The 24,857-nt window shown below is 37.9% G+C and overlaps 1 protein-coding gene across 4 annotated transcripts in view; it reads left to right on the forward strand.

Annotated features, from left to right (window-relative positions):
• Window positions 1-589: 589 nt before the first annotated feature.
• XIAP (X-linked inhibitor of apoptosis) overlaps window positions 590-24,857 on the forward strand; it is a 38,200-nt gene continuing 13,932 nt past the window's right edge. The window contains exons 1-6 of one of the 4 annotated variants that reach the window (XM_070462293.1): window positions 590-692; window positions 949-1,075; window positions 19,874-20,782; window positions 22,219-22,318; window positions 23,915-23,993; window positions 24,652-24,694. In XM_070462293.1, coding sequence (XP_070318394.1) covers window positions 19,906-20,782; window positions 22,219-22,318; window positions 23,915-23,993; window positions 24,652-24,694 — 1,099 coding nt within the window. In that variant the 5' untranslated portion in view covers window positions 590-692; window positions 949-1,075; window positions 19,874-19,905. Of the gene's footprint in view, window positions 693-792; window positions 1,076-1,127; window positions 1,327-1,378; window positions 1,533-4,484; window positions 4,647-19,873; window positions 20,783-22,218; window positions 22,319-23,914; window positions 23,994-24,651; window positions 24,695-24,857 lie in introns of those variants that run through there. The other 3 variants (XM_070462291.1, XM_020894261.2, XM_070462292.1) reach the window with 3 other exon arrangements.

Consider the following 24,857-nt stretch of genomic DNA (forward strand, 5'->3'; position numbering starts at 1 on the left):
CTGGGTATGTCATTTAGTTTGCTGATTGAGGATCAGTCTAGTTGAACTCAACAGTTCTACTATCTTGGACCCATTTGATTCTAATCAGTTTATGTTGTCTAATCAGCCTCTTTCAAAGACTGTGCCCTGCCCCTTTCCCTCCTGTTATGCTATCAAGTGTTTTTCCTTTCACCTTCAGTCCTTGAACACAGGTCATATTCTACTTCCAGTTGCCTTGTTTATTAGCTGTGTGCTATTGGGGCACTTAGCATCACTGGGCCTCAATTTCCTCTCTTAAAATTGGTTTACCATGAGAGTGCCTCCCTTAGAGGATTGTCAAAATTACAACAAAGTCACACGCCAAGCACATTAAGTGGTCTCCAGCAAGAACTGGACATGTTCGCTCTCGTTATCTTTTCAGCCTTTTACCTCTATTACCCCTTCACTCCAGGGCTCAGCAGGTAAAAACCGTGGGAAAAATACCTCGAGGCCAAAAGAGGAAACACTGGAGCTGGGGGCGGGGACTACGAGGTGTGCACTGCGCGTGCGCGCCCTCCCAGTCAGGTTCTGGTTTCTAGGCGGGCGGTGGGGGCGGGGCAGGTGGGGTAAATAGGGCTCCGTTTGTGACGGTTTCCCCCGCTAGCCCAGGGGAGTGGCGGGACCTCGGCGGAGCCGCGGGCGGGCTAGCTCAGCGCAAATCGAGGGCTGGAGGGGTAAGTTGGAAAATGGCGGAGGGGGAAGAAGGAGGGGCTTCACTGAGCAGGAGGCTGGCCTCGCGGCGGGGGGCGGAGGCCCGAAGACTTTGAGGGGCTCGGCGGCGCGGCTGGGGCGGGAGACGGCCGGGCCGCGCCGCGTGCCTTGTCTCTTTGAGGCCTTGGCGTGGAAGCACTTTGGATTCCGCGACTCGTGGTTCCTCCGCGCGGTGGGCGGGCGAGGGAGGGAAACGAAGCGACTTCCGTTTCCTTCTAGGCTGGGGCCTGGCCGCCGAGAGGAGTTGGCACTTCCAGATTGGGGCTTGGGCCGCCCCTCCTCCCGGACCCTCCCCTCGGCACCGCGCGGGGCGCCTCGGGCGATCTTGGCCGGCTCTCCAGGCGCGGTGGGTACTGCCCGGACGGGCTTCCGCCTCCCTCCCCTTGACTGTCCTCCCCTCCCCTCTCCTCCTCTCTTCTCGTCTCTTCTCCCCTCCTTCTCCTTGGGCCCCGCGCTGCGAGGGAGGGCAGGAGGGCAGCCCTTGCTGCGCGCCTGTGGCCTGCCCGGGGTACGTGCCCAGGTTCCCGGGTCTGGCGAAGAAAGGCGTGGGTGGCTTCAGGCCGCCGGCGTGCCTCCTCAAACCCCGTGACCCCTAAGGTAAAGCGAGTCAAAGAACTTTTTTTAAAAAATGATCAAAGGGGACCCCCCGCCCCCCGCCATCTGGTGCCTGTGCCAGGTATGGAGCTGGGTGGAGTGTGTCTGGTAAGGGCGTGTGAACAGAAAGAATAGAAGCCAAAGACTTTCCGGAAGAGGAAATTAGCTAGTAATTCTTTCCAACCTTTGTCACCTCCCCAGCATATTCTGTGAGTAAAACAAAATTCAGTCTAACTTTCAGTTTCATTATTTTAACTCCATAATACACTTAATTGTTTTCTCATTGGGAGGAGGGAGAGTGGTTATTGCTGACACTAAGCAACAGCCCTCTCCGCCTCCAAAAAAAGAAAAACGTCAATCAAAGCTTTGTGAAAGACCTATCAGGTTTTAATAATCTACTACTTTGTTTTCGGATACAATTGCATCACTACTTATGTCACAAATGTGCTACCATGATAGTTAATGACAGAGAAATTTACTCTTGTAAGGTCGGAGGTTTGTTTCTATAGTGTTTCTTTCTTTTCTCTCTCTTTTTTTTACTTAACATTTGTTATATCCAGTTCAAGAGAATACTGTGACAGCCATCTTAGAATTAGCACACTTTAGAACTGGAAGGGGTCTTAGTCCACCCATGATACTTACAAAAGCAGAAACTAAGGCATAGGAAGATTTCATGGCTTGCCTAATGCTGGTCGATTCCTTGCTGTTGCTCTTTCTGTACAACTGCTCCACTTAGCCTCCAATCAAAAAAATGAAGATGTATTCAGTGCACATTTCTGAAGCATATACCACTCTGTGCCATACAACTGTGCTACCTACTTAAAGTGTATTTAGCATGCTTATGAAGCCAGTGCTGCTTGTATTTTTCTTCATCATTCAAGAAGTGATAATAGGTTAAAAAGATTTATACATACACACACATCTAGATGTATGTGCTCAGAAAAGTTCTTGAAGGATATACAAGGAAAATGTTAACAGTGGTTACTTCTGGAGGTTGGAGGGAGGGTTTTTATTTTGCACCTTACATATGACCTGATGTACTGTTTGAATTTCTCACCGTGAACAAGTATTGATTTTAAAGCTAAAAACAAGTTTTAAAGTCTGCACACATATGTATATCAGTATAAACAAGTATCAATGGTATGTGTATATATATTTATATACCTATATGTATTTATGTATCAGTGATTTGTAAAATCCAGAGAGGCTCATGTCAGCCCAACTGGCAAAGCAGGCCTGATTATCTGATGCTCATATTTCATCTTTGGTTTTCTCCTATTGCTCCTAATGTAAGAGGGTAACGATATTGTATTTTATTAGTCTTTATATAGTTTTGGAAAATGTGCTAAGCTTTTAATTATTGAATAATTAACAAATTATAACATTGATGATATCACATTTGACACAAAAAATTCTGAATGTAGAAATCTTTGTAAAAGTCATATAAGAAAATTAAGACAGTAAAGGTCCCTGGTAATTAGTAGTTCAGCTCTTTTGTTTTTATTACCAGGTTAAGACACAAGAAAAAAAGTGAATTGCCAAGGTCATATATCTAATTATTAACACAGCTTAGACTAGAGTCTAGGTCCTAGTCCAGTGCACCTTGTACTACACCTGTAATTTTATTGCTTTCTAGTGCTTTCGATGAGTCCAACAAGGGGGAGAAGGGAATACTGACTAAAAGTCAGGTCCGTTGCACTAGATAAGAATTACTGTAATTAATGACTCAGTTAACTTGTATAGAGCTTGAAATATTTAACTAACATAAATGTTCCCCTTGTATTTGGTTGTAAACATTAACTTGTATAGTGCTTGAAATATTTCACTAACATAAATGTTCCCTTGTATTTGGTTATAAACATTAACTCATTTAGTAAATCGTTTGTGTATATTATAAATGCTTAGAGACTCCAAGTGTGAAATAATGATATTTTCCTGTTTTTGTTTGGTCTCATATTTAAATCTGGTAGCTGGTACTAACATTAAAAAAACAGCGCTGATTTATTAAAAAGGAAAAAAAAAAACTTACTGAGCACCTACAATATATGCCAGGTATTGTACTATGTGGTAGAATCCCAAAGATGAATATGGCAAAATAGATGCCCTTGTTCTCTTGAGGATCGGAGATTATCATGAGCTGTCATGTCTCAAACTTTGTGGTCCAATCTGGTAATAGTATTACAGAATGTAATCTGTAGCACTGTTAAAGGTCATTGTGTGAGTAGATTTGAGGAGATAAAAACAGTAGTGGTAAAATAAATTGATACTGAGTTGAACAAATATTATTTTCACATTTTAGAAGTCATGTGGTACAGTGGAAAGAGCCTTAGATTGAAAGCCTGAGTTCCTATGTTGACTTTGTTTCTGATTAGCTGAGGGATTGTGAGCGAACCATTCAACCTCGTTGCCTCCATGTTTCTTTTTCATAAATTTTAAAGTATATTTGTTCCACTTAATTCAGAGCATGAAAAGAGCATTTGGAATATTATCTATTATAAGAGAAATGTATCTGCCTTAAGAGCTTGGGGCCAAACTTAAGTTATATGTTTATCTACTCTGCATATACTTAGTAGGTTCTCCTTTGTGTGATAAAAGCATATTTATGTCCATTTTGTAGGATTTGGCATGGACCTTTATTTTTAATTATGATATAGTTGTAGCTGTGCTATTTGATGACATTTGGGGATTTGATTTGGTATAATTGGTACCCAGTCTTTGTTATGGATACATGTGATTCACTGTCATTCTGATCTGCTTCTATAATACATGAATATTTTCAAGAATATGGGTTGTGGTAAAAAGCGAGGTTTACCTGCATTGACTGGGAATAGCTTGAACTCAGATGGTCAGACAGAGGTTGAACTGAGTGAGTTAAAGCTAATGTCCTAAACTGGGCAAAGCTGGTGCCACTGTGTATTCTCTGGTATATCTGTAAATACTTATATATGGTTTGAACTTTTATGCTTATTCCTGTAATGATTTTGTTGACCTCATAACACAGACTTCTCAGCATATATTGCTATGTGCTGTGCCTTTTGTGGCTCCACCTATTTTTTCAAGCCTTGAAAGGGCCCAGAGCCTAACATTTTTTACCTTACTGGACTACCCTTTCTACAAATAATCCCGATAGTAATTTCCTTATGCCTTTTGTTATTGTTTAGTTGCTCAGTCACGTCTGACTCTTTGCAACCCCATGGACTGTAGCCCGCCAGGCTTCTCTGTCCATGAATTCTCCAGACAAGAATACTGGAGTGGGTAGCCATCCATTCCCTTCTTCAGGGGATCTTCCTGACCCAGGGATTGAACCCACGTCTCCTGCACTGGTAGGTGGATTCTTTACCATTGAGCCACCAGGGAAGCCTCCTTATGCCTAGATTGGTCATAATCACTGGGTTTGCATTTTTACTGTCATTTACTGGCCACATGATTTTTGATGAGTAATAACCAGTCAGAAAATCACTGTTTTCCAATATTTCAAATGGGTGTAGGATGTGTAGGTTAAATTAGCTACCTCACATGAAAAAAATGTAGATTGTAAAGCACATTACATATTTTAGTTATTATCAGAGGTAACATGCTAAAAAGGGATGGGCTGTGGAATCATACAAGTTCCTGGTTAGATTCTGACCTTTGAAACAAATAGGATTAGAAACTTAGTTTCAATTCAGCATGTTTTAGTAGATTAGAGAAAATGCATATAGTTAAAATGATGGGGTAGAGGGAAATGAAAATTGGTTTATAGTGTTTAAAACACATGGAGCATCATTAAATATGTTGTACTGTTTTAATGTGGCTTGTAGTCACTGTAGCAACGTTTCCTTCATTTTGTGTCATTTTTTAACTTAATCCCAATGGAAGACAAACCTACTAAATGTTTGCTTAGAGACAACAGAGTGGCTTTTAGAAAGAGTACAGTATTTTTGCTGGGAAAAAGAAAAGATGTTGCCCTTTATCAAAAACTTAATTCGGCACTTGTGTGTGATCCCAACATGATCATGGAAGAGAATACTTAATCCTGAGAAAGACTTAAGGTAGTTACTATCCATTCACCAAGTCATTTATCAGAAGAACCTCAGAACGGCATTTGTGAAACCATCTGATTTTTTCCAGTATCGCATCCTGATCACTCTGTCAGCATAAGTTATCTGAGCGAGTATCAAATAGAATAAGGTCTGATTTCTGTGGGCTTCGTCAAATCATTTAATTTCCTTATGCTTTAATTTCCTTATCTGAAAATGAAAAAGTGATTTCTGTTATACTGCTAGCACAAACATAAGTAAATTATGTTGAATAAGTTTTGCTCTTGGATGTCAGCAAATATAATGATTTTACTTTTCCGTGTTCTTGATTCTGAGCTGCCCTTTTGTAAAAATTATTTCAGGGAAATTTTTGGCTGAAGATCAGGGGAGACTGCTTTCTTAACAGTGCCCAAAATTATTTTCTTAAGGTATTGAGTGAACAAGTTTAGAACTCCAGCAATAGATATCACTCAGACATTTTTCAGTGAAATCTTTTATTTTCAACTCAAGTTAACAATAAGCAGTTAGGTATTATTATCACCAATGTTTCTCAGCCTTCTCTGCTAATGATTTACTGCTACCCAGGCAGTAGACCAAAAGATGTGTTCATGCCAACCAGTTGTACATAACCTGGTTACTGCTTTTATCTCTGGGAGTTGACCTGTATCTTTTTTTTTTGGCCAAACCACAGCATGCAGGATCTTAGTTCCCCAACCAGGGATCAAACTTTGCCATCTGCTGTGGGACCCTGGACTCTTAACCACTAGACCACCAGGAAAGACCCTTTTTTTTAACTTGATAATTGACAATAATATTACAAAGTAGCAAGTTGACAAATTCTCAGAGTAGGCAAAAAGATAAGGGCCTAAGAATACGTTCTTCCCTCTCCTTGTTACAAGTTATAAACATTGTTTTCTGTGAAAAAAGAGCCAAAACCTTGCAATAGCAGGCCCCACTAACGATAGCTTACCAGGCCATTTTATTCACAGATGAAGGAAACATTGTCATATGGCAGATAGCCAAATAACACCCCCAGCCTGCTGGGCACAATTGTATAAAGGACCTTGACTAATCAGGAGTCCGACTGCTTTTTTCTTTTAATTAGAATCTATTTGCTGGATAAAATTTAGAAAATTAAGAGAATCGTAAAGAAGAAAATTAAAGTCAGTAATCTCAGTACCCAGAGATAATAACCACAGTAGAGTTTTAATGTGTAATTTAGCCTAAATCTTTATATATCGCTCTGTCGTGTCTGACTCTTTGCTACCGCATGGACTGTAGCCTGCCAGGCTCCTCTGTCCATGGAATTCTCCAGACCAGAATACTGGAGTAGATAACCATTCCCTTCTCCAGGGTATCTTCCTAACCCAGGGATCAAACCCAGGTCTCCCACATTGCAGGCGAATTCTTTACTATCTGAGCCACCAGGGAAGGCCCTTATATTTTGGTATTTTTTATAATTGAGATTATACTAGATAATATTGTTTTATAACCAGCTTTTTTCACTTAATACAGCATCATGAACACATATTTGTATCCTTCATTAGTAGTCTACAACTTAAGTTTTTAAAGGTTGCCTAGTCTCTACATTAAAAAAGTCCTCTTTTGTTGGAAATGAGGTTTTTTTAAAAATAAATATTGCTGTATTGAACATCCTCATATACATATTTTTTAAAAACATCCTTGATCATTTCCTTAGTGTTAATGCTTTAGTACTAGAATGGCTGGTTCAGAAAGTAACCATATATTTAAAACTTTTAGAACGTATTGTCCGATTGCTCTCTAGAAAAGGTGTACCAGTTTTTAGTTCCACCAACAAGAATGACTGTTGTCCTTTATGTTCTCATCCGCTGGATTTTTATTGTTAGTGATGGCAGTCTCTGCCAGAACGTACAAAAATGGTATCTTTTGAAATGTTTATTTCTTTGATCACTCATGATATTTAACATTTTTGCATGTTTGTTGGCCATTAGTATTTGCTACTTATAAATTTGTTTTCTATTGAGATGTTCTTTTTTTTCCATATATTAATAAGAGCTTTCAAGCTTTAAGACTATTACTAGTCGAAAACAAGATAGATAAAAAATAAGTGGTGATAGGACACACTGCTGTGTGAGATCACTTTAATGTTGATGTTAAAAACAAACAGGGGAGGGGGGATCAGGATGGGGAACACATGTAAATCCATGGCTGATTCATGTCAATGTATGACAAAAACCACTACAATATTGTAAAGTAATTAGCCTCCAACTAATAAAAATAAATGAAAAAAAAAAAAACCAAACAAACAGGAGCTTCCCTGGTGGCCCAGTGGTTAAGACTCCACAATCCCAATGCAGGGAGGCAATGGGTTCAATCCCAGGTCAGAAACCTAAGATCCTGCATGTCACACAGTATTGCCAACATTTTTAAAAATGCAAATGAACAGGAGGACATTAAGTTCAACATATTTTATAGTAGTAAAAAATTGTTAGCTTTAGAAGAGCCTGGCAGTGAAGGTGCATAACTGTGTGTGTGTGTTAACATTTGTGTTTTTTAAAATGCTGTAACACATCTCCAGAGGAATGTAGGAGAAACTGGTAAGAGTGATTGTTTCTAGGAAGGGAACTGGAGGTTTAAAGTACAGGGGTGGAATGGATGCAACTTTTGTACCTCTTGAATTTTATCATGTGTGTATTTTCTCTTTTTAAAAATATACATCTAAAATTCATGTTCAGCAATATGAAATTGTGAGGTTATGATACATTCATATAGTCAGATACTAGTCATCCAGTTAAAATAATGTTCTAATCTATATAAAAATTGATGTGGAGAGATGCTTATGATATATTTTTAAGTAGAAAAAAGCAAATTATAAAAATACCATATAAGTCCTCTTTAGAAATATTTATAATGTGCATGTATACATGTACACAGAAAAGGGTCTTAAAGGATAAACATATTAAAGTATTCATAGTCTGAATAATAGACTTTTTTCCCCTCTTTTAAAAAGGAAAACCCTTGTTTGTATTAAATATTGGGTTGGTATCCATCATGAGATTTTGTCTTTCTGCCTATTCTGATTTTAGCATAGATTTTTTTAATCTATTAATAGGCTCTGAATATGCATAAACAGTATTAATCTATACTGTTGATCTACAGTTTGGGCTATAGATGGTTTGTTTTTGAATCAAAGACTTGATTAACAAGCACTGTAAATTGTCTTAAGTACTGAACAGTTTTCAGCAACATGGAAGAGGTGATACTAGTGATTTTGAACCTTCTTATGATCTTAAGTGAATTCTTGAGCCCAAAATCTGTGTATTCTTCATTCAAAAAAAAATTCTTTGAGGGAGCACAGTCCCATGATTTATTGAAGAAAAGATGACGGAATACCTTACTGTGGGTCCATTCTGAGAGAACTATACCTGTGGAGTTAATTATTATAAACAATTTGGCAAAGATTGGAGATCTGGGCTCAAATTTAAGTATTACTATGACTTTATAAATTAAGTGTGGAACATGTAATTGATACTCCCTTTGTTGATTCTCAGCATGGCCTTTGAGGTATTTACAGAAGTAGGCTTCATGATCAAGCATATATTGTAGTCAGCAGTATTAATAAGTTGATGTTATTGACTGAGCTTGTGGGCTAAGTGCTCCTTAATGCCATTCAGTTATTTGAATGCTCTAGTGCTTAATTTTAGGGAGAGAACTTTTGATTTGATTAAATGTAATTAACCTAAAAAATGTTCTATTGACCATTTAACTTAAATGAAAATATGCTTCATGGTTTGAAGAACCTAGTAGTATAAATTAACAATTTGACTAAAAGTTGAATTTTTGTGTAAATGTATCATAATATAAAAACTGAATTTTAAAAATCTGTTTTTTTTTAAAATATACCCTTTTGTTGAGGGCAAGTAGATTTTTAAAACTCAGCTTTTTAATACTATGTTATATTTATGTAGATACCTTTTTTTAGATACTACAATTTTGTAAGTCAAAATGCTGTTTCTAAACAGGGAACTAACTTAATACTTTAAGATCATTATAAGAGGGATTGACCTCCACTGGGTCAGGGAGAATGTTGCTAGTTTGATGAGATCTCTATGCTGGATCTTCTATAGGAGCAAGAAACAACTGATGAATAAAATCTTACAATATTTCTACACATAATGAGCAAAGAGAGAATCTTAAGATAAATTTAAATTATGATGGTGTTTTGGGTTAGCACACATAAGATTTTTATTGTATTACTATGAAAAATTTTATGAATCTTATATTTTTAAAATGTGATTTGAGTTGTACTGTTTACATAATATGCATATATTTCCTATTTTGGTCACATTTCCTGGTCACAGTGGCATATTAACAATTTTTACTACTCACAGTGATTTCAAGAGTCCATTGGAGGTGGTGGGTAGAATGTGTAATAGTGCCAGCTGTGACCAAATAGAGGTGGTTCAACATTCATTCTTTTGCCCAACATTGATTAAGCACTACTGTGTCACTCATTGCTTTAGGAATTGGGAATACAAATGTGATAGGGCAGAGCCCTTGCCATAAAGGACCTTCATTCTAACAATATAGGTACACTTATAAACATACACTGGAGAAGGCAATGGCTCCCCACTCCAGTACTCTTGCCTGGAAAATCCCATGGATGGAGGAGCCTGGTAGGCTGCAGTCCCTGGGGTGGCGAAGAGTCGGGCATGACTGAGCGACTTCACTTTCGCTTTTCCCTTTCATGCACTGGAGAAGGAAATGGCAACCCACTCCAGTGTTCTTGCCTGGAGAATCCCAGGGACAGAGGAGCCTGGTGGGCTGCTGTCTGTGGGGTCGCACAGAGTCGGACACGACTGAAGCGACTTAGCAGCAGCATAAACATACACATATGCAGTCATTATTCAGTCTTGTTCTAGTACAACTTGGGTCTTCAGCGAATTCTTTAGAGGATGTACTGAGGGCACAAAGAGTAGTCATTCTCTACTAGGGTTTTCAGTGGATGAATCAGCGAAGGTGTCATAGATGAAATTCTAAAAACATGTCTTCTGAGTTTTAAACAGGTGTGTGTGTGTGCGTGCATGCTCAGTTGTGTCTGACTGTGTCACCCTATGGACTGTAGCTCACCAGGCTTCTCTGTCCATGGAGTTCTCCAGGCAAGAATACTAGAATGGACTGCCATGGCCTCCTCCAGGAGATCTCCCTGATGCAGGGATCAAACCCGCATCTTTACGTGTCTCCTGCATTGGCAGGCGGGTTTTTTACCACTGTGCCACCTGGGAGACCCTTAAACAGATGCCCTTATTCAATTACATAATGTGTTTCAGTTGGCATGGTAGTACTTCAGTGGGAGCTAATAGGGTTATATTGCTTGCTTACATTTTGTCATATTTATAACATCATTGTTTAGTTTCTTTGGGCTGCCATAATAAAGTACCACAAACTGAGTGACTTAAAACAGCAGAAATTTAGGGACTTCCCTGGTGGTCCAGTGGTTAAGACTCTGAGCTTCCACTGCAGGGGGAACTCAGTCCTTGGTTGAGGAACTAAGATCCTACATGCTGTGTGACCAGAAAGAAAGAAGGAAATTTATTTTTGCACAGTTCTGGTAACTAGAAGTCTGAAATCAAGGTGTTGGCAGGGCCATGCTCTCCCTGAAGCTCTGGGGAGAACCTGTTCCATGCCTTTCTCTTAGCTTCTGGTATTGCTATCGATCCTTGATGTTTTCCTTGGCTTGTCAGTACATTAAGACTCCAGTCTCTGTCTCTATCTTCACATGGCCATCTTCCTTGTGTTTCTTCTCCGTTTTCAACAAGAATGTCAGTCATGTTGGATGACGGCACCCTAATGACCTCATCTTAACTTGATTGTTTCTTCATGGACCCTATATCCAAATAAGGTCACATTCCTAACCAGTGGCTTAGGGCTTCAAAATATCTTTGAGGGGGCACAATTCAACCCATAATAATCACTTAATTCCTTTTTACTGTGCCACATCAATATAGTTACTTAAGAAATGCTTTTTTATGATGAGGTTAACAAGGCCCTTGGTTGCAGGGATAATGTTAAGTGTTTTTAGTTCATTAAATGAGCCTATAGTGATTGAATGAATTTCTCCCAGAGACCAGAAGGGTGAAACACAGGCAGGCTGTAGAGATCTCTGAGCTCAATAAAAAAAAAGATGAAAGTTTTTGCTGCTTACTTGTTAAGAACAGCAAACAAACAGTGATTTGTTATTCAGGTGCTCCTTTGACTTTAAAAGATTTAATACATATTTGTAATAGTTAATTTTCAGTCATCAGAGATAGTTCCCTAGTATATTATCTTAAATAATTAAATTTATGTAAATCTTCAAAGCTACTTTCTTCATTGTCTTGTACACACATGAAACTGCTTGTTAATTTTTTTCTAAGGTGCTGTGGTGACTGAAACTCATGATATTATGGAATAGATTTTTAAAATTACTTTTGCCATAGTAATTGCCTACCAAATAGAATTCAGTTTAAGAAATTGCTGTTAATCTTCATTTCAAGTAAGACAGATTTTTATTAGAAAGGTTAATACTTAAATACATTTTGGAGTAGTGTTCTGGTATTTAATTTTTGTTTGTTTGTTTTCATTTATTTTTATTAGTTGGAGTGTTCTGGTATTTAATATCACAAAAGTATTTCCCTGCATGGGATTTTTTTCAGTTAATCAAAAATTTATTTCATTTTTTTTTACCATTTAAAGAAGCTATCTTTCAAAAGGGAATCATTTGATTCTCATTGTTTTAATAGCACACAACTGTCATAAACATGTCCATACTAGCCTTATTTTGAGATGAATTGTTAAATAGCTTTGGGGGGAATTATTCATAGACCACAGGGAACTTTGTAATATTCTTAATTTCTATGCATTATTACAGTGCTTACGCACACTGTACAATGATAAATACCAAAGAAATCAGGCAAAGAATGAAAATTGGCAGCCTCACCCTGACTTGTCATAAGTGGATGTGTGGGAAATAAATAGCCAAATAAAAATAATATAGGTAGACTTTACTTGTCAATGGTAAATACCACAGCTTTCTCTTAAAGTGTAGGCAATGTTCCTAGAATAATCCCACTGAAGAAAATCCAAAATCTTTGCATAAAGTGCACAAGTTTGTCCTATGTGTAAAAGTCTTTAAGTGCATTTTATATCCAAAACAATTTGCACTACTTGAATACAGATCTTCCTCAACTTATAATGAGGTTGCATCCCAATAAAACCATCCTAAGTTGAAAGTATCATAAGCCAAAGATGTATTTTATACATCTAACTTAACCAAATATCGTAGCTTAGCCTGTCCTACTTTAAATGTGCTCAGAACACTTATATTAGCCTACAGTTGGGCAAAATCATCTAACACAAAGCCTATTTTATAATAAAGTGTTGAATATCTCATGTAATTTATTGAATACTGTACTGAAAGTGAAAAATAGAATGTTTGTATGGGTAGAATTATGAGTCTATCAGTTGACCTTCGTGATTGCCTGAACTGACTGGGAGCTGCAAGTTGCCCTGCTGCCCAGTATCACTAGAGAGTATCAGACTACACTAGCGCAGGAAAAGATCTAAATGTGTATCACTTTCACGCCATTATAAAGTGGAAGAATCATGTCAAACCATTGTAAGTGGGGACCATTTGTACCTTAAAAAAGTTCAGAAGCCTACCAACATATATATAGTAGCACACACCCAAAACAAAAGGAGTGCTTTTCCAGTGAGATTGGGAATGAGAATAAGAATTAAAAGAGAGCATCTCCTGTATTACCGGAGTCAACAAAATTAGCTGATTATATAATCTATAGGATAGACAAGCATCAATGTGAAAAACTCACAGAATTTCATAATTCAGGAACATAGCTTCAGTGCTTCATAATGTAGAAAGAAGCTCCTAAGAACAGCCAATTGGTTTGATTTCTTAGAAGTTAGAAAAAATGCATTTCAGAAAAGGATTTGTGACAGTTAACAGCAAACTAACACAATATTGTAAAGCAATTATCCTCCAATTAAAAATATAATAAAATTAGCACAAGAACAACATTAAGAAATAAAAGTACTGGGGGGATTCCGTGGTGGTCCAGTGATTAGGACTCTGCACTCTCACTGCCCAGGGCCCAAATTTGATCCCTGGTCAGGGAACTATGATTCCCCAAGCCTGGGGAATGGCCACGCCTCCTCCCCCCCAAATACTGGGTACACAAGAACTGAGGTCCTCAGAGTACCAAAAATATCTAAAGAGAATCAGACTTCACATTAAAATTTAAAGAATGTAGTTAAAGGAAAAACTAACTGGAATCTTTGTAATAGGTTAAATATTTAACTCTTTCGAACAGAAATAGTCCTCTCACATAGTTCTAAAAAGGTACTATAGCATCTAGTTTTCTATATCAAAAGCACATAATTTCATTAGCTGAGCTCCTGTTGTTTTAGACTTAAAATCACCTCTGATCCACCAAAGTTTGTACTAACAGTTACCAAACTAATTAACATTTAGACAGCTTTATTGAGATACAATTCACATACTATAATATTAATTTTGAAGTGTACAGTTCAGTGATTTTAATGATCAGAGTTGTACAACCACCATTGCAGTCTCAGTTCAGTCAGTCAGTTCAGTCGCTCAGTGCAACCCCATGCACACCAAGCCTCCCTGTCCATCAACAACCTCCGGAGCTTGCTCAAACTCATGTCCATCGAGTCGGTGATGCCATCCAACCATCTCATCCTCTGTCATCCCCTTCTCCTGCCTTCAGTCTTTCCCAGCATCAGGGTCTTTTCCAATGAGTCAGTTCTTTGCATCAGGTGGCCAAAGTATTGGAGCTTCAGCTTCAGTCCTTCCAATGAATATTCAAGACTGATTTCCTTAGGATTGACTGGTTGGATCTCCTTGCAGTCCAAGAGACTCTCAAGAGTCTTCTCCAACACCACAGTTCAAAAGCATCAATTCTTTGGTGCTCAGCTTTCTTTGTAGTCCAACTCTCACATCCATACATGACCACTGGTAAAGACATAACCTTGACTAGAGGGACCTTTGTTGGCAAAGTAATGTCTCTGATTTTTAATATGCTGTCTAGGATGGTCACAACTTTCCTTCCAAGGAGTAAGCGTCTTTTAATTTCATGGTTGCAGTCACCAACTGCAGTGATTTTGGAGCCCCCCCCACCCCAAAAATTAGTCTAATTTAGAATATTTTAATTACTCCACAAAGAAACCCAGTAACCATTTGCATATTTCTGATTCTCCTCCTCACCCAGCTGTAAGCAACCACTAATCTACTTTCTCGTTCTATTTAAGAAATTTTAAACCTACATTATTGTTCTCATGCCTTTTCCAGGTCATTGGCTCAGAGGTCTAAACATTCTTAAATTAGCCAAATTTACAAGTCCTCAGACATCCTCACTCAGAAAACATTCAGCATTCAAATGATGGTTTCATGATGTTCCATCTTATAAGTTTTTGATCTGGAACATGTGTTTCAAATTCTGTTCGCACCACTTTCTAGGAGTGCTAAACTCATTTAATTAGAAGGAATAAAACCATTCTGTCCAAACTCAAAACTGAATTTGTTCTATTTGGGTTAACCATTTCCAGGCTTTCAATAATAAGAACAGCTTTAGGAATCTAGCGTGGTACACCACTATCTTCAATAATAATGTCTTCATCGTTTGGCTCAGTGTTTTGGTTCAATCTGCTGTGGATAGCCAAGAAAGCTATTACAAGTAAATTGGCCAGAGCTGCCAGAAGTCCTACTGTTCCTAACATTGTTCTCCTGTTTACTTGTCTTGCTATTATGATGAAGTTGTGACTGTTTGCAGTCATCCTGTTATTTGATCAAAACTCTTTGCTGGGGAATTCCCTTGCAGTCCAGTGGTTAGGACTCCATGCTGCCACTGCAGGGGGCACTGGTTCGATCCCTGGTCAGGGAACTAAGGTCCCATGTACCATGTAGCCAAAAAGAAAAACCTGAATCACTTTGCTGTACATCTGAAACTAACACGACATTGTAAATCAACTATACTTCAATAAAATTAAAAAAATAAAGCTCTTCTCTGAAGCTTCTATACCACTAACCTAAAACGTCATTAGCAGGTGATAGTCCTGTGCTGTGAGCCAGACCTGGAATAAGCCAGGGTATAACGATCCATGGGACCCACTCTAAGCCATATAGTTTCTCCTTTAGGCTCAAACCATCCCAACTATAGAGCACCAGAGAATGGTCAGTGTTGTGTTTATAAAGATGCAGTAGTCCTATGATGTGTTTCTGGGGGAATATCCACATCTGTAATGGAAGTACATCTTAAGTCTTGGTGCATACCAATGACTAGATCTGGCTTTTTTCTTTGGTTGATGGAACATGCGTTAAAACATTTTCCTTCTTCATTAGCATGTCAGTGCCAAAGGCACTGTTTGCTTCTTTCCGTTTTTCTGTATAAAAATCCTAAGCAGCAGGTTGGTTGTTGAAATAGCTTTGTGATAATTATCATCTTTATATATAGATGGTAAGTCTCCCTGGTATAGGCTAATAAAATGTCATCATTAGGTATCTTAAGAACATGTTGCAGTAATCCATGAAACTCCACAAAATGTCCAAGTTTTGCTCTTTGTGTTGAAAACTGACAAAATTTGGTGCCAGCCTGCTCTTCTCCAGGCTGCCTGGGCGGCTGTGGTCAGGCTGAGTGCAGGAGCTGCAGCCAGGAGTCCGCCACTCACCAGAGGCACCTGCAGAGGAGGCTTGGGTCTCAGTTCTGGGCTGCACAGGGCGGCTGGGGCCGCCCGTCTCTGTGGTGGCTGGAGGCACCACTCCGTCCTCCCTCCCTCTGCTTTGGTGGGTGCAGAGCCCTGGCGGAGGGCGATGAGGGGGCAACCAACCCATCTGCCTCTTTTCTCTCGGCTGCGTCCCCCGCAACCAGGCCTGTGGTGCCAACCAGAGAGAAGTTAGGCGAAAATATTATCGGATACATTTTGGAGAAAAAGATCACCTTACAATATTTTATGCATATATTAAAAATTACCTCCAGGTGTTGTTCATGAGTATGTATTTTTGCACAGCTGCAGTCTGATATACATCCTACTTTATATCCTTTACCTGTGTAAAATAACCTTTATTCTGTATATTTGACAACTTTAATAATAAAAAACTTAGGGAAATAGAAACTCTTGTATTGTGTGCAGATACCAGGTAGGTAGGTTTTCTGTTTTTCCCTCCTCTCCAACTCCCCATAGTCCCACATTATTGCTAGAGTAGCAGTCAGTCTCCTCTCTTTGGCGCATGCCTATGGCTATCTTTACCCACTTGATAGGCTAAATATATATATGTATATGTGTATAAATATGCATACATATAATATACATGTTTATGTTTGTGTACATATGTGTGCACACATGTATATGTACGGGTATATGTCTATTTTATGTATGTACAGGTATATGTATGTGTATTTTGTGTATGTATATGTATAGGTGTATGTATATTTTAAACACATCTCACCATGTTGAAATCTTCTATACCCCTTGTATAAACATATACCACTGCCTGCTGATTCTTTTTATGCTAATGTTGGCTTTCAGAGTGCCATTTTTCTTAACCACTGTTTCTTCGAGGTTCCTGACTGCCTAGCTCCTTTATGTCAAAGCTTTCTTGGACATCTTTCTCTCTGTGTAAGAGAGAAAGTAAGAGTGCCTTCTTACTTTCTGCTTACCCAGTTCAGAGTCAAATTTTGCTTCACAAAGAAGCCTTAAATTATCTCAGCATACTTTATTGCACTCAGCCCTTTTCACATCCAAAACCTTCTCATTCATACCTCACTTTCTCTCTATTCACAATTCCTCTGCTCCACATATACTTATTTTCTAAATATCATCTTTCCCACCTTCATTTCACTTAAATCCAGTTTTTAAAAATCATCTCTCTTCCCTTTCTTTTGGTACTTTTTCCCAATCTCAAGGTTTCTGTCTTTTGTCAAACAGTTTTTCTCCTTTTTAACTCTTAACCTTTCTGGTAGTGGTTTTCTCACTCTTCTACCAAAGCCCCCACTCTGATAATGTATATGCAGTGTTCAGTTGAGTGGCTCTGAATAAATACCTGCTTCTCAAACAAGAGAAATCTAAACTATTAGCATGGAAATAACCCCTGGGAAGATAAGGTCTCCACTTAAAAGCTTCAAATAGAAATTCTCCTGCTGGTGTTGAATGATGGAGCTTTATCTAATAGTATCTGAAACAGGATGACTACTTGAACCACACAAAATATTCACCATTATGAAATGAAAATAGATCATTGGTTTTACATTTCTGTCTGTTTTGACTGACCTGAGAAACAAAACTTACCACCTCAGAGAAGATAACTTTCATATGTCTGAGATTGTATTCAGCATTAATTCTTCAGGATAATTATAGACTTAGAAATGCCTAATTCTGTCTCCTGGTCCATGCCAAAGTCCCTTCCAGTGATGAGAGGAACTCAAAGTCTACAAGGCAACCCAGTCCATTTTATACTGATATTGATTGTTGTAACTATTCATCCATCCCTGTACTGGGTTAAAATGTATTGACTGTAATACATATTAGCTAACTCTAATTTTGCCCTCAAGGTAAATAGAATTTGGATCCCTTTTCTACATGACAGCCTTTTAGATCTCTCAAGGTAGTTATTCTGTCCTCTCCACTGCTCTCCCTACAATTTTCTTTTCCCTTGGAGATAAATACTTGACTCTTTCAACTATTCCTCATAGGATACCACTTTCATCATCTTGATTGCTCTCTATGGATGTTGTACTTTGTTAATGTCCCTTCTAAAATGTTCAGAACTAAAAATAATACTCAGTATGTAGCTGAATTGAATCTGAATGTTGCACATCTGGACATGAATGCAGACTGAAGTTGTTTCAAGTGTTTTAGCTGCCATGTAATGTTGGCTCATGATGAATTTTTAATTAACTAAAATCCCAAGATTTTAATCTGGAGATTTCCCTTCATATGACTTCTTTCCAAACCAGGATTCCATCTTCATTTAGGCGTACAACAGATTTTTAAAGTCAGAATGTAGGGCTTTACACATATCCCAATTTTATCTCATTAGCCTGTCAGCTTCCCTTAGTTTATTTGAATTTTGATTTTTATTGTCAAGCTTATGCTGATTTAAGAGTCTTAAAGCTATCTGGGAAACAATCAAAAGTCGTGGAGACTATCTTCCAAAAATTGTTGTATGCACATATATCTCAGCTCTTGAGGTGTATATGAATTAATATAATATCTTCCAGACCCAGGGATCAAACCCAGGTCTCCTGCATTGCAAACAGATTCTTTACTGTCTGAGCTACCAGGGAAGCCCTGTATGAATTAGTGCCAGTGTAAATTAAGTCCAGGAGGACTGAAGTCCACTGCCAGCCTGCAAGACAGAAGCCTTGTGTTGAACATTAACTCCAAGAGAGATGAAGTTCAAAACATACTGTGCCAACATAATGCCAAAAGAGCTGTTAGTTCTTCCCAAGAAATATATAAAGTAGAAACAGTCATTGTGACCATTCCTTTATTTTGCCTTTGACAGGCATATACAGAGCACTGTGTCATGAATAAAGTGAGATTCTGAAGAACCAGGTTTGCCTGGGGCAACTCTGATCTGTACCTCTTGTCCCAATGTAATTACTAGTAACATCATTCACTTTTAAGAGTTAAATTATTTTGGCCACTCTTCTCATAACCCAACCAGTTCACTTTAGTATTTTATCTTGGTTAAATATTACAGAGCTGTAATTTGGCAGCTCTAATGAGGCTGCAGTCGTATTTCTTTTCCATTTGAACAGATTGTTCCTTGTCCGTGGGCAATTGATAGCAAAAGTAACTGCAATTAAGGTCTACGCGTGTTTAGTATTTTTTGTGAATCACCCTCTAGAGGGCACTGTTACATACATTTGAAATGATCCAGTTCCAACAGAAGTGGACTCTTATTTTACCTGAAAATCATAAACACTTGATGCTCTTAAAGAGCACATTGGAACCAATGTTGTGAGTAAAACTTATCTTTTGCAAAGCAGTAGAGAAATATTAAAAATTAATTCATTAACATTCTTAGCATTTTTTTCATTGTAAAAACTGAATTTTGATGCCTTGAATATACAGTGATTCATTATAACAATTATGCATAGACTTAAGAATCTGCATATTTTATGCTTCTTTCATGTTTTTCCTAATTAATGATTTTACATGGTTAATAATTTCAACATTCTGCATCACATAGTTTCGTGTTTATATAAAATAAGCACTATAAAATGAATAGTTCTGATCTACTTGTTTAAATATTACTTTCCTTTAAAAGAGAAAACAAAAATGCTGGGTTTTACTTTATGACCTGAATCATGTGATAATGTATTCATAGAATTCTAGTATTTATAATGTTTCTTAGAGATGGTGTGATTACTTTTAAGTCATTAGTGGATAATTTGTTAGCTCCTAATAATCAAAAGTATATTGCCTATGTTTCACATTTTAGATTTCCTAATGTAATGTTCTCTTTTTAGAAAAGGTGGACAAGTCCTATTTTCAAGAGAAGATGACTTTTAACAATTTTGAAGGATCTAAAACTTGTGTACCTGCAGACATCAATAACGATGAAGAATTTGTAGAAGAGTTTAATAGATTAAAAACTTTTGCTAATTTTCCAAGTAGTAGTCCTGTTTCAGCATCAACGCTAGCACGAGCTGGTTTTCTGTATACTGGGGAAGGAGACACCGTGCGGTGCTTTAGTTGTCATGCAGCAGTAGATAGATGGCAATATGGAGACTCAGCAATTGGAAGACACAGGAAAGTATCCCCAAACTGCAGATTTATCAATGGCTTTTATTTTGAAAACAATGCTGCACAGCCTACATTTTCTGGTGTCCAAAATGGTCAGTACAAAGCTGAAAACTATCTGGGAAACAGAAATCATTTTGTTTTAGAAAGGCCACATGAGACTCATGCACAGTATCTTTTGAGAACTGGACAGGTTGTAGATTTATCAGACACCGTATACCCAAGGAACCCTGCCATGTGTAGTGAAGAAGCTAGATTAAAGTCATTTCAGAACTGGCCAAACTATGCCCACTTAACCCCAAGAGAGTTAGCTCGTGCTGGACTCTACTACACAGGTATTGACGATCAAGTACAGTGCTTTTGTTGTGGTGGGAAGTTGAAAAATTGGGAACCTTGTGATCGTGCATGGTCAGAACACAGGCGACATTTTCCTAATTGCTTCTTTGTTTTGGGCCGGAATATGAATATGCAAAGTGAATCCGATATCATGAGTTCTGATAGGAATTTCCCAAATTCAACAAATGCTCCAAGAAATCCAGCCATGGCAGATTACGAAGCACGGATCATTACATTTGGGACGTGGATGTACTCAATTAACAAGGAGCAGCTTGCAAGAGCTGGATTTTATGCTTTAGGTAAACTTTATTATAAAATTAGGCTAATAACTTTCCAACTGTCTCAGGGCTCCTAAAAAGTAAATAGGTGCCATTTGCCCCCCGAACTGGTAATATTTAGGTGTAAGCTGGCATGGTTAATTTATGTTAGTATTCTGTGAACTCTTATGTTGAATCTGTAATATACCACAGGAATTTATGTGGAAAAGACTACCATATTATGAGTAATATGTACCTTTGTGTAACTGTCTTTTGGAGAAGAATGACATGCAAAAGATGATAGATATCCCTGCTAGAAGAATAGGTCTGATAGTAATACTATAATTTATTGTACACCTGTATGTGCTCAGTAGATGTATTACATGCCTTTTCTCTGTGCCTCACAACAGCCCTGTAAGAAAAGTTAACAGTAGAGAGTTTACCTTGGCTGATGTTAAAAGTGATACCTGCCTTTTGTACATAGACTATATACTTGAAAGCAGCCCTATATATTTGAAAGATGTCTTATTGCTTAAAATGAGCACTTTTCAAATGGACTGCTGTAGACATGTCAGTTGGAGAAGGAAATGGCAACCCACTCCAGTATTCTTGCCTGGAAAATCCCAGGACAGAAGAGCCTGGTGGGCTACAGTTCATGGGGTCGCAAAGAGTCAGACATGACTGAGTGAGCACAGACATGTAAGTAGGGAAGGAAAGGCCATCAGTGTGATGGCTTCCAGGAATATTCAGAAAAATTATACCATTATATATCTAACCCATTTACTTTAAAATTGAATAATGCCCCAAACCAAAATATGGATTATTTCTATATTTTATTTACTTAGTATCATATGACAGTCTTGAAAGTATATTGTCATATAGCTATAACCTTAGAGAAATTTATCCTGTAATTTCATTATATTCAACTTTATTGTTAAAGTTCTATAGTTTGAAAAAGTAAGTGTAGTATTGATGACCCCAAATGACATGTTGTTAATAAAGTAATTACAAAGTTTTTACATAAAAATTGGGAAAATTTTATTTTTGTCTCCTGTAAGTGTTAGTCGCTCAGTCGTGCCCCACTCTTTGTGACCCCATGGACTGCAGCCCACCAGGCTCCTCTGTCCATGAGATTTTCCAGGCAAGGATACTGGAGTAGGCTGCCATTTCCTTCTCCAGGGGATCTTCCCAACCCAGGGATCGAACCCGGGTCTCCTGCACTGCAGGCAGATACTTTACTGACTGAGCTACAAGGGAAGCCTCCTATAAGATACCTCAAATTGAATCAGTAAATTTAGTGTGTGTTTCCTCCTCAAATGATCTTATCTATTACTTAGATGTGAATTCAGATGTCTTCTTTTAAGGTGTGAGCTTTTCATGTAATTTAGAAATGCTTAATTTGATAGTATTTAAAAGGCTATTCTTGTGTAAGGTTGTAATTGCACAAATACATGTGTTTTTACTTGTGTGTTTCTTAGGTGAAGGTGATAAGGTAAAGTGTTTTCACTGTGGAGGAGGGCTAACTGATTGGAAACCCACTGAAGACCCTTGGGAACAACATGCTAAGTGGTTTCCAGGGTAAGATATTTAAATGTTCATTCAGTGACAGGCAGGTTGGCCAGTGCATGTGCAGTGGGAAGACTTGAATAACTTTTCACCTCAACTATTTTTACCTTCACCAATGGCTTGAAATTCACACCATGTTTATAAAAACGGGGTCAACTACTTTATATACATTAAAAAAAAACACCTAAGCCTTTTCCAGTGACCAAAACATTCATCATTTATATATCATACCTGTGACATTCAGATAATGCTATTTTTTTTCTTCCCAATTATTTTTATTAGTTGGAGGCTAATTACTTTACAATATTGTAGTGGTTTTTGCCATACATTGACATGAATCAGCCATGGATTTACATGTGTTCCCCATCCTGAACCCCCCTCCCACCTCCCTCCCCATCCCAGTGGGTCATCCCAGTGCACCAGCCCCGAGCATTTGTCTTATGCACAGATGATGCTATTTCTAAACACAAAATTAGGAATATATGCTTTTATTGTTGTTGGAAGTAGGCTCTTTAATGATGGGCATGAGAGCCCATGTTATCAAGGAGATTCCTTAAGAACCCATCACACCCCCTAGCAAATATTACTTAATATCACTGATTCTAAGACATATAGTTGTTCACATTTTCAGCTCTGAAGTCAGGACACATCTGGTGGTGGGTCATAATTTAATTGGCAGTGGTGATACACAGTATAGTAGTATACATGTATGCATATTACACATAGTATAATCATGCTGCTTATGGTCAGTGGCATCTTAGAATGATGGCATATTCTAAGTGTCTCTGCCATCTTGCCTCTTTAAGGCACACAGATGTGTAGTGTACAGTGATGTGAATTTTTGGCCTATAAAATAGTACAACTTAAAACTTCAGAATGATTTGGAAGTAAGTCTTAACCTTAAACACTCTTGAAAGGCTGAAAGCCTAAAAGATTCCTTTAAAATGTATAATTGGTTAATCTCTAAATTAAACTCATTAAGATGAACTATTTAAGACTTGTTTTTAAATGTCAAGGTGCTAGTTTAATAACTTGTTTTAAAAGCTGAACGTTCTCAAGTTGATATTTTTGCTCTACTAATATTAGCAAGGAGATCCAACCAGTCCATCCTAAAGGAGATCAGTCCTGGGTGTTCATTGGAAGGACTGATGCTGAAGCTGAAACTCCAATACTTTGGCCACCTGATGTGAAGAGCTAACTCATTGGAAAAGACCCTGATGCTGGGAGGGATTGGGGGCAGGAGGAGAAAGGGGACAACAGAGGATGAGATGGCTGGATGGCATCACCCACTGGATGGACATGAGTTTGAGTAAACTCCGGGAGTTGGTGATGATCAGGGAGGCCTGGCGTGCTGCGATTCATGAGGTCGCAAAGAGTCACGACTGAGTGACTGAACTGAACTGAACATTAGCATATTAGGATAACAAAGGGAACATTTTTTAACATTAAAATGATAGTTGGATAGTGAATTGAGTAGCATTTTATTTTGTGGATCTTTAGAAATATAAAAAAGCAAGTTAATGGAATTAAGATGATGAAGATTCTATCTTTACTTATACTTTACTAATTGATGAGCTACTAAAGTTTAACCTTCTTTTATTTGTTTAGCTGTAAATATCTGTTAGAAGAGAAGGGACAAGAATATGTAAACAATATTCATTTAACCCATTCAATTGAGGAGTCTCTGGTAAGTCACATATTGTAGAATACACATTTTCAAATATTATGTAATTTGTTTTGAGCATTTCTTGGTGTAAAATTCACAGTATAGTATTTCAAATTAATAATGTATGATGAACCTAAATGGGAGATCTTGAAGAGTGCTTGTTTTTCTCAAGCTGAAGCAAATTTGTGAAAAGGAGATCAGGATGAACCGAATTAAGTATCACTGTAGGCGAAAACGGACTTGAAGAACTAAAACACTTAAATCCCTCAGCCTTCTGAAATTAGACTTGTATAATGTGTTTTGTACTGATAGTTTTTAACTTTTCACAGACAGCATTTAAAATCTCAAAAACATACCTAAATTGATAGTGTGGCCTGGGGTGGCTAAGGCATCAGTACTTTGTGGAAAGAGCCCTGGACTAGAATGGGACACAAGAGTTGCCATTATGGCCCTGCCATGAACTGTTTAATCTTCCTGAGCCTCAGCTTCTTGTCTGTAAAGTGAGTGGACTGGAATCTTTTAACTTCCAGCTTCATCAGGCTATGCCTCTTGTGAATATTCATATGTTGAATTGGAATAAAGCTAATTTATAAATTCATGATAAACATAATTTTTCAAATTGAGGTAATTGCCTTCTACCAAAAAGAATTCTAACTTATAATTCTTATTTGTATTTCAGGTGGGAACTGCTGAAAATGCACCATTGTTAACTAAAAGAATTGGTAAATATCCTTTTTAAAATATTTTAATTTCATTGCCAATTTATTACAGTTATTATTTATAAGGTAAAAAGGTAAGCCGATTTTTTCAAGGTATTTTTCTTTGAGAGAAGATTGCTATAAACTTAAGAATTAATGAAGTGCCTGTACATTTCAGTTCAGTCGC

The sequence above is a fragment of the Odocoileus virginianus genome, unplaced genomic scaffold, assembly GCF_023699985.2.
Source record: "Odocoileus virginianus isolate 20LAN1187 ecotype Illinois unplaced genomic scaffold, Ovbor_1.2 Unplaced_Scaffold_2, whole genome shotgun sequence".
NCBI classification, from domain to species: Eukaryota; Metazoa; Chordata; class Mammalia; order Artiodactyla; family Cervidae; genus Odocoileus; species Odocoileus virginianus.